Source organism: Mixophyes fleayi, chromosome 11, assembly GCF_038048845.1.
Source record: "Mixophyes fleayi isolate aMixFle1 chromosome 11, aMixFle1.hap1, whole genome shotgun sequence".
NCBI lineage: Eukaryota > Metazoa > Chordata > Amphibia > Anura > Limnodynastidae > Mixophyes > Mixophyes fleayi.
The window spans coordinates 89,312,978-89,323,904 of record NC_134412.1 but is presented as its reverse complement, the minus strand read 5'-3'; the positions used below and the strand labels follow the sequence as shown (position 1 = coordinate 89,323,904).

General features: G+C 41.9%; 1 protein-coding gene across 1 annotated transcript; it reads right to left on the bottom strand.

Moving 5' to 3' along the window:
- Nucleotides 1–334: 334 nt before the first annotated feature.
- Nucleotides 335–10,482, bottom strand: THAP7 (THAP domain containing 7). The gene is made up of 7 exons (XM_075190169.1): nt 10,354–10,482; nt 8,898–9,004; nt 6,182–6,389; nt 5,240–5,319; nt 3,332–3,487; nt 2,430–2,564; nt 335–1,379 (listed from the first exon to the last, which is right to left on the bottom strand). Exons 2-7 carry the CDS (start codon nt 8,975–8,977, stop codon nt 722–724), a joined length of 1,317 nt encoding a protein of 438 aa, XP_075046270.1. The 5' UTR covers nt 8,978–9,004; nt 10,354–10,482; the 3' UTR covers nt 335–721.
- Between the last annotated feature and the right edge of the window lie 445 nt (nt 10,483–10,927).

The following is a 10,927-nucleotide window of genomic DNA, read 5'->3' as shown; positions in this document are numbered from 1 at the left end:
AGTCCACCCAAACCTACATTTTAAGTTTTGGGTGAAGTATTTCTCCAAGAAAAAAAATAAATATTAGTAAATTTTAGATTCTAAACAACAACATAGAGAATTACACGTGAAGCTAGTATTATCGTTAGTGTTGTAGTACCTTACATTGCTTAGTGTGTTGGGGCTAGCACAATACAACAACCTGTGGACATGACAGTGACTACAGCTGTTATTGACAAAGTAGAACATTTGATTTAAAGGCCCCAAAACAAACCTACAAGTTTAACTTGATCCAATGCCAGCAACTTACATTATAAATTCAGTTTAAAAAAAAGGTGTAAAATTCAAAAGAAAATTTCTATTATAAAGATAAGTGTATTAAAAATGGATGTTTTTTTTACCCTAGTAAAATAAATTCCCAAACTCCATCATATATTACCGCTTGATGATCATTCTTTGACTTGAACGGTTAGTACGTCAAACTAGCAGCAAAGTTGAATGTATTTTAAACTACACGATACAAGCTTTAATTCTGCGACAAGACAGGTTTTCAAACATAAAAAAAACCTAAAATAATTACACAGCTGTCCTGCAAATGGATGACTGAGAACAAACCCATCTCTGAAAGCAAAAAGAAGTAGCAGAATATTGTTAGTTGGGGAAACGAAGATGACGCTGATATGGAGTCAGTCTTTGTGTCACCCAAGTCTCCCTCGCTGTCCACTAAACTGGCGGTAGACACTTATACAAAGTCATTGATGAGCTGGAGCTCAAACACTTGAAGATGCTCCTTCAGCTTTTCTCTGACGTCAGACTGCGCTCGTCTCTCCCGCATATGTTCCTGCTGCAACGCGGAGATCCGGAGTCGGAGCCGTTGCTCCCGCCGCCGACAAGCCTCCAGCTGCCTTTGAACTTTGCCCAAAGCCTCCAGTGCAGCCTCCGCCCTTCGTTTCCACAGGAGCGCGTTACCAACATGGTAACTGTGTTCATTCTGAATGTACGCTCCCGGTGGCTGTGGGATACGCATCATGTACGTGGAGGGAGAGACCGGACGAGGCGGCTCGATCACCTCCCCTGTGGGATCAGTTGGTTCTGTGTTCAGAGACATCTCGTCCCGTACGTGAGACAGTTCTAAGTCCGAGAGGGGCCCATTAATCACTGATGCAACCTCCATATCTTCCAGGGTGGTCTCTGGGTGCATCTGGTGGTCTACGGTGGTTGCCAAGGCTCCTTCAGCTGGAGCGGCATCACCCGGAATATCAATGTTTTCAGGGCACAGTCCGTGAAAGTTGACCAGGTCTGGTGCTGGCACAACGTCATACCGTCTACTCTCGAAACACAGGTTATCAGAAGGATCGGCACTTTCCGACCGGGCTGTGTTATCGTTTAGCAGAAAGTCCCTGTGGAGAAGACATAAATTAATGGGAGCCTTTGAATCACAAAACTCAAACATTTTCAATATCTTAGGATCAACACATAATGGCATTTGGTTCAGGCTTTTTAATAAGGAGGAGACCTCTCGTGGTTCTGTTTGAATTACATTAGACACCTTTGTTACCAGACCATGTACCTGCTCACAAAAAAAAAAAAAAAGCTGAACGCAGCGTCTTACAGCAATAACTAATGTGCCTTTAAAGTGGTCTTTTACACTGATTACTATGGTGTCAAAACTGCAGCAGGTTTTAACGTTAAATTCTATTTCTAGGGCGCCACATGAGGTCCGCAGACCTGTACAGAGGGCAAACAACAAGACCGTACATGGTATAACAGTACAACACAGTACACAAATAACACTACAACTCAACACAGGTACTGGTACACAAGGGGTATATTCAGTGCAGGCTGAAACCTGTGCCCATTAGTGTGGGTGCAACTAACAGGTTTAGAGCCACTGAAAGAGGTGCAAAGACTATGCAGCAGAGGAGCCAATGGGCAGAGAGCCCGAGGAGGAGGTGCACAGTGTAGCTGGTGAGAAAGTTATAGGTAATGAGAACAGGAGGGAAGAGGGCCCGGCTCACCAGAGCTTACAATCTAACGGGAAAGGGGCAGACACATGGGGGTGAGCCAATGTAAGGGGATCTGAGGGCAAGAGTGGGAGAGATTGAGGATGACAGAGGGTGAGGTATACTACATGGTGACATGGTTAAGTGGAGGACCGGTGGACTGTTATAAACAGGTGGGTTTTCAATGACCGTTTGAAGCCACGTAAACATTTAAATTCCTACAATTAGCCCAGGTATCTCGGTCACAACACATTAGTATTTTTCTCAATCCCTCTAATGTGCTAGTGCAATTATAAGCAAATTAGGAGGAACCAGGTTCAGCAAGTATTCTAGCAGATAAGAGTTAAAAAATAAATAAATAAAATAAATATTGCAGTCTCTGCAGCTTCATTACAAAAGTGATAAACTGCAACAGGTAATTTCATGTAAGATTAAGGCTGCACTCACTTTTTTCGCTTCACTTTTGTTTTTGTGGACTTTGCGCTTTTCTTTTTCTGCGGTTTGAGTTTGGACGCTTTCCGCAACTTTGTTGAAAACAGAAATATCGTCGGTACAGCGTCCTCTTTCAGGCGATGGTACCCGCTGTAATACAGCCAAAAGACCCAGCTCAGATAAAGGCAGAAAGTTCATGGTTTGAAAATTTGCTTTTAACAAACGATTGTTGCTCATCTGAAATCAGTTTATTTCTCATCAACAAGATTCTAACCCAAAAGGTAGGCCCAGCTGTGGCTCTCCGCTCGCTGTGGTACTACAAGTTCCAGCATGTCCTGCCAGCTACATAGCACGCAGCTCCACACAATGGACAGACACAGAGAGGCCAGAAGATCATGCTGGTACTTCTTGTTCTACATCGGCTGGAGAGCCAAAGTTTGCCTACAGCTTTAGAGTCTGCGAGGACATGGTGGGACTTGTAGTTCTAGAACAGCTGGCCTGTCCTAAGCCAACAGTTATGTATAAGCTATTCTTCCAAACACGGATGATGCCCAAGTGAAGCGACATTTAAAAAGGCCACGTCATAAGTTCCAAGTACAATAAAGACTATCCTAACCAATTTTATTATCTTGGTGCTCCACGAATTTGAATTATGGGAAAGTGAACACTCAAAGTGCAAAACTAGGAGACACATGGGAGAAAAAGTCAGAAAACAGAAGCATTGCGGTTACATTGAAACTTTATAAACTGGCTGCGAGTGTTTCAGTTTTATTATGTTATTTATCATAATTTTAAGGCCACTGATCAAGATAAATGAGGATAGATGGCTCCTGCCCTTTAACATGGACACCGAGGACGACAACAAGTGCAAAAGGAAAAGGACACAGTTTCTGCTATAATTTACGCAAGGCACCAACCTAATGCCAACCACTTCAAAGCAGCTCTTCTCAAAGTGTTTGGAGCAAAAATACACATAGTTGGATGAAGGGTCCCAGAGCCCATTGCCACTGGGGTCTGTTCTTCTGCAGTTTGCGATCCAGAGACTCCTGCGTGGATCGTCTTTTCTTGGAAGCCTAAACAACAGAAAAAGATTTCACCAAACAAAGAAAGAATTCTGCCGATCACTGTAATAAGTACCGGTACTACTTATATTACCATCATCGTTCATTTCAAAAGGCGCAATAACTTTAAATATGAAAACCGAAATGTTGTATGATCTGTGGAATTTGTCATTACGTCGTCCATGGTCTTCATTATGCGAAAGTGTCCGTCGGAAATAAATAAAATATATAAATTGCAGCATTTCAAACTCATTCATAGGACATCGCGATAGATTCTGGGAGAACGTGATCATGTAAGAAAAAAAAAAAATAGCTAAATAATAGCACTAATGTTCTGCCACCTATTGCCATCATTTGGATATTATCTCTGATCAGTATAGTGTAAGAATATATTTCAAAATTAGCACATGCCCTTGTGTTTTAAACACCCATTGTCTCATAGAGTGTAAGTTTGTGAGCAGGGCCCTCTTACCTATCTGTCTGTATGTATTACCCAGTATTGTTATATAATGTTTGTTCCCAATTGTAAAGCGCTATGGAATTTGCTGGCGCTATATAAATAAATGTTGAAGATGATGAAGAATAACCTGCGATAGACTCATTAAAATATTTTATTGATTACTATGGGTCAACCAGACTTGTGCTATGTAATGATTTTATTGTATTCAAGGTCATACAAATCAGATAAATTAATGAGTACAAAATAAATAACAATCAGAAACTCCCTCAGATTGCAGGAAAACTGAGGTTAGCTATGGGATTGTCGACCAGGGAAATGGTGGAGGGGAGAGGATTAAGACAACAAAGTACTGAAGTTCATTTAATAAGTTAGGGGCAAATGGATTTTGCTGTAGCTTGCCCAGGGTTCCCAGGTCTGTTTATTATAGCGTTCATATATTTCATGTGATAGATGTACCATATGTGTTTAAATACTTCGGCAATGGAAGAGGTGCCTTAAGTTTTCCAATCCGCTGCAGGCGGCAGCAAAGATGAAATGGCGCAAAAGCTTGAATTGGAGCTTTGTAGTACCAAAGGGGCAGACGGCAAAAAGTAGTGTTAACGGGATGTCAACGTGCAGGACAGAGAGGATCAGGCTTCTTATACCACTTTCATACTGTCGCCCTGGAAATATCCCGGGTGTATGAACCCAGGATATTGTCAGGTGACAGCGCAAGACCCCGTTAAATTACCGGGTAGACCGTGTCCACATTAAACCGGGTCTCCCTGGCAACATCACAGAAGAAGCTTTGATTGGGTCAAAAACCCGTGTCTCGCTGTTCAGACTGGAAGCTACCTAGGTAGGACCCTAGAATAACCCTCCAAAAGACCCAGGTCGTCTGGGCTTGCCCCGGCAATAACCCGGGTTTTTGAGGCAGTGTGAACGGGGTATAAGTGTAGACCAACAGCTCGATAATTATGAGCACAACCACCAACTTGTGCTATTTAATAGAGGAGTTCACCTTTGGGGACTGCCAACATAATCACTTATATTCCCTAGAATATGCAGTCCCCTGTCTACAAACAGCCCCCACCATCACATCACAAAACAGACATCATAGGGTTTGAATGGAGATCCCCAAATCACTTTATGCACTCCTTGTTTTAAACCCCTGACGTCAATCAGTCAACAAGGCTGCAAGGGCTGGTCGTAGACAGAGGACTGCATACATCCAGCCGATGAATAATACTGCAGAACAGTAGTAGATCTGCAGCAGTATATCTATAATCTTCCCCATCTGCTGAGAGAAAGGACCCAGCACCCACCTGTGGAAGGAGATGTTGTTGTCTCTCGTCTGCCGGGAGTCTCGGGTGGTGCAGCCAAGGGCAGAGCAGTGTCGAGGCATCTAAGGACCACGGCAAAGAGAGGATCCCCATCAATAAAGACATCAGAAGCATTAAAAGTGCGCTACAGTGTAAAATTACTAAGCATGCAAAAAAAACAAACAAACATTCAGATAAGCCCATATGTGTTAGCCTAGGAAACGAGACAGATAGACCTTCAGCTCATGGCTGGGGCTTGTATAGAGTGTACCTGTTCTCCTCATGCTTTTCAAAGCTTTACTGATAGGCTTGAATAACGAGAGTTATATTCAGCTCTATCATCCATTCCCCTAACTCCTCTGCTCCCAACTAGTTGCCACCCTATTTGTGTCTTCCACTTCCCTTTAGGATGTAAGCTCTCAGGAACAGTGCCTGCTTTCCTCATATTCTCCGTCTACTCTTCCATCCGTACCCAGAGGCCTGGTTCCTTAACCCCGTTTTCCTACACCCAGGCATACTTCATTTTGGGTGTTAACATCAAACTCACAGTCCCGCTTTGTACAATTATGTTTAGTTTAATTATGTATTAAGGATCGTTGCTTGCTGTGTATTGTATACTACTGTTAGTTTCATTAATGACGATGTAGACCTTTCGGGTGGCTTTTTTTATTGAATAATCCAATGCTCATGAAAACGTAGCCTAGAAATTCAGAATCATCATTTTGACGGCAGACAGTATTCACGACAACTCTATGAATTCATCAGGAACTATAGACGCAACTTCACGTCTCAGTCACAGGCACCTAGCAAAGCTACGATACGCGACATTCTCACGAATATCGGCTCAGCCCACAAAATGGCAGAGATTTCCATAAATAAGCGACAGGAACGTTTTAAAGCGCCTGGCGCTGTAGAGGGACGCCAGTAGGAGCTGCATAATGGTACCTTTGGGTAGCCGAGTGTTGAGAAGACGGCAGGGACAGCGGAGTCCCTTAGTCGCACGGTCTGTCCAGTTCGGTCAAACTGTTTGTCGTGGAAGTGTTCTGAGCACAGCGAGCTGTGAATGGATGGGGTCCAGTCACTGCCGACAGCCGCATGAGAGTGAGACACGGCATTCACCCACAGCGTCCTCCGTGACTCTTCTTTTGGAAATCTAGAGAATAAAATAAGAGGAAATGGACGTAAAATATACTGTGAGAAAGTACAGCATTCACAGGAATCAGACACAGGAATGCTGAACCATTTAACGGTTTATTGGCAGTTGTCAGGATGGTAAAACAGTTACAACGCTGGTTCAGCAATCATATCAGGAACAGTACACAAAAATCCCCACCACCTACATCTGGCTAGACATTACTTCCCTGTCTGCAAGCCGGCCACTTACTGGCATCGGTGGTAACACCCACACATACAGACAATGTCTTTATCCTCCACCCCAAGCACCACAAACAAATCACAGCAAGCCAATCACACCCATGTGTAACACCTGTGTGCGCGCTAAAAGGGGATCCCAGGGAACCTTTAACCATGTCTGCAGCCTGCTGCTGCAGACTAGTTGTGTTTTTAACAGTTCCCTTATAGGGGAACTGTGGCAAATATGCCTCTTTGCCACAATACATATAAGTAAAACACACTGAATCTGAGATACACTGCAAAATAAAAGATACTGAATGCAAAATACTAAGTTCTACATTCACAAAGCAGCAGAGATGGTTGGAATATTACAGATGATTAATCAGCAAGTTGAACCACCACGTGAACAGAATCCAACAGGAACACTAGATAACAATGTTTCTCTGCTGAAGGCGGTGCAGGTGAAGATGGAGATGATGGGTTAACAGGCCGCTGAAGGCATACTAACATTTGTTATTATTTTAATTCTGCATTTGTCTAATGTAAATATTAATAAATCGGAGCTGATGCCTGACAATACGACAAATTTAAGCAAAGGGGAAACAGTTGCAAACCCTTAATTCTCTGCACACGCTACAAGTAAAAGAATAAAAAGCTTGTATAAGCTTTCTACTAGACATTTTTGTGTTACTGTACCATAAAACACAGATTACATGGTACTGTATAACTGAAGTTGGTTCATTTATGATGCAGCCAAGTGCTAGCCACTATTTTCTGTTATCAAACATTTCTGGTTTAGGAGTGGCAGTCAGAGGAAGTCTGATGTGTACAGAAAAATTACCTCCCCACAACCCAACTAGAATCACAAGTTATTTGAAATATCTTCTGTACTGATAAGGTCCCAAAATGTTTCACTTTGGTTTTTTTTCTTTTTTTAAGTGTGAAAGAATTTCTAGGTCCTCAGTAATAATGGTAATAATGATATGTGAAGGAGTTAAAAATCTTGGTATTTGCCTTAAAAATACATTCAGCGTAATCACCAGCTCCAGCCTTGAACTATCTCAAAGACCCCGGATGGAGGCCTAGCACATGGGATAATGGATGATGACATTGGGAGTACTGGCCCCAGTGAAAGTTGATAAGAACCCATAAAAGTGACATGAAGAGAACTAACTAGCTTTGTCAGAAGATTTATATTTACTCAGGAAAATGTCAATCATGTGTTTCTATTCTATAACCACATCAAACGCTTTTTCATGTATAAATGTATCCCACTAATAAATGAGCACAGCTCAGTTCTATCTTGACATTGGAATGTCTGTGTCTTGATTACTGATCTCCTGGTTAACCAGAATCTTATCTCACTGATATCTGAAGGGACTTGATAAAGGAGAGGTAAAATTACCCTAACATAAGTCAACAACAACTTTAGGTTTAGTGGATGTTTACGCACAATATATAGGAAAACATATACTTCGCTACTTTCATACTATTAAGTCAAACCAAATACATGTACTTTTACTTAAGATACCGCCTTAGTGCATAGATTTTATTCATTGATTTTAATGACTTGGGTCCAGTAATTATGAATATGGCAACTACTGTGAGATCCAGATTACACTGGATTCTCTTGTGTACTATGAAGGCCTGACCTAAATTACGCCACGCCCCTGAAGTCATCTCTGCAATTAGGGTAGATGTCTGGCGATGTCACAATTGAGAATTACTGCTATGATTTACAAATACCTCTCCCAAATATTCAGTAATGTCACAGAATTAAAAATATGTAAGAAAGTTAATATCATGGGGGAAATGTTTTTCCCTATGCACATTAGACTTCCTGTCTAATAACCTTCTGTGGATACCCCATGAAGCCTATAATGTCAAAAGCTTGCAGTTGGCTTGGCAATTACATATAATGAAAAGAGTCCCATACAAAGCAAATATTTAATGTTAAACCCACGGCCAACAACTAGCAGAATGGCAAGTATCCAATGTCAAGAACCCCTGTCGTTCAGGAGATGTACAACACCCTCCTCGACATCTGTAACATGGGTCTCTCATTTCAGTGCATCTATATAACTTTCCCCATTGAATAGACTTCTCTTTTATGTCTAGTAGTCCTTTAAGAATCAGGTTGTAGCTGTTTTTCCAGTCTGCAAACACTTTTACTCATCACAGACAGTTCAATTTGTACAGAGTAACAGATCTGTTTTTATTGTGTAGATATTATTCTGTACAGAATACATACCTCCATAAAACACTGCTGACGCCACTACCGGAATAAATAACAAGTGATACCACTCACCGATGGAACGTTATTCCCTTGCGTTTGGTCAGCGCTGTCTGGCGGTTGACACAATTAGCAGCAGAGCATGACCGCACCATTTCGTTCTTCTCAGGCGTGGATCTTGCCTGGGATAACAGATATATAAAATAAAGCAACTATTCATTTTTTATGCCAATGACTTGCAATAAAATTGCAACCGAGCAGCAGCAATATTGAAGATCAGAATTTACTTTGCAGCTGAATGCAAGCTATTGTTCTATGTTATCAGTCATGTTCTGCAAATGCCTTACTAGCTTTCTCTGTCTTGCATATCCCCATTATCCCAAAAATTATGTGCAACCATGTCTTTGGTGGCCCCCTCTGCACTGATGAATATGCATTAACAATTCATGATTGCGGTGCAGTTATTAAAATCCATCCAAATTGCAAAGGGAAAAAGGGGAATACTGATGAAAACAGAACATTTTCAAAAATGTAGACAGTACTGCATTAAAATAATAAATCCGGTGTTTTTTGTTTTTTTTGTTTAGATTTTGCTTATACTTGATTAAAGTGCGTTAATGCAGGACTAGCCAACCTGTGGCTCTCCAGGCATTGTGAACAACAAGTCCCAGCATACCCTGTCAGTTATTGGTTGGCTTTCTAAAGGCAAAGCATGCTGGGGCTTGAAGTTTCACAACAACACCTGGAGAGTTACAGCTTGGCAAGGCCTGCGTAAATGGGAACACTGATAAAGGCAAGATGCAATCACCTGGGCTGAATTAGATCATGCATATGATAGAAATGCCTTTAGCACCAGTTAATTAATTTAGCAATTAGAGTATTATCAGTTGTGAAAATAAAGATAAACATACATCTGCTTGAGGACAACAAAAAGCCTATAATTACCAATACAAATGAGATGTGCACTGCAGATATATTTTGGATCAGTCTCTATATATACTGCAGACGGTTTTTGGTACAATTCACTTAAAATGAATAACATGGCAATGAATAAGTAAGTGTTGCTGTCATTGTGCATTGAGGCGTCTCAAAACAGTGTCAGTGGGTTGGTGTGTACAGGTCACACATTATATAAATGCCCCCTTAGTTTTGACAACTTAACATAAATGCAACAATATATTTATTTTGCACAGCTATATAAAAGGACAGGTCACAAATACTATGGTACATGTATAAGTGGCTATAAGGAAGGATCATGTATAAAAGCAGATTAAGGCAACTATTGTGGAATGACAGGTCCTATCACACTCTAGTTGGCATGCTGGGACTAGTAGTACCACCACCACCACAGCTGGAGAGCCACCTGTTGCCTATGATTGCACAGGAACACATACAACCTCCTATCCCTTGCACCTGCAGAAGGCAGAGCAGAGGAGGATGGGGGTTGTAGTGAGCTGTGATGGATATAACTGGTGCATGCATGAACCTGTCTAGAGCCCCCCCTGCACAGGACCCTGCCCCCCAGCTATACCTGGCCGCTGCATATACAGAGAGAGGGTGTCCCAGCCCACGGGAATCCGGGTTCATCTGTCTCCAGCAACCCTCATCCTCCTCACTTCCCCATCCTCCGTACACCATCGCAGACAGCCCCATCACCCGCTCTGCGGCTGCAGCGCCACCTGCTGGACGGAGGACACAGCTGTCACTCACTGTGGACAGTGTTCATTCAAGACCTAGTTATACGTTGATTTGCACATACACTACCCTAAGTTACAGGGACCGTCCCTGGTTTTAAAGATTTTTTGTCCCTGGATTTTTTTTTTCCTCCCTGCAAATGTTCCTGCTTTTCAATACAGACCAGCTGCACAGTGAAATACCTCTTCTTCTGCATTTTAGATGCAATTCTTACAATGAATTCTTATCCTAGGGACTTTATAGGTTAATATTTATTGAAGTGGAGTATTTCAAATGACAACAAAAAACGTCTAAATAATTTCAGTATACTTGACATGATGGGGATTGTAGTGGTCCACCGTTCACCGAGACCAAGCATACTTTGCTATTGAGCAAAGCTCCTCATTTGTCCTGATTTAGGCAGGGATAAT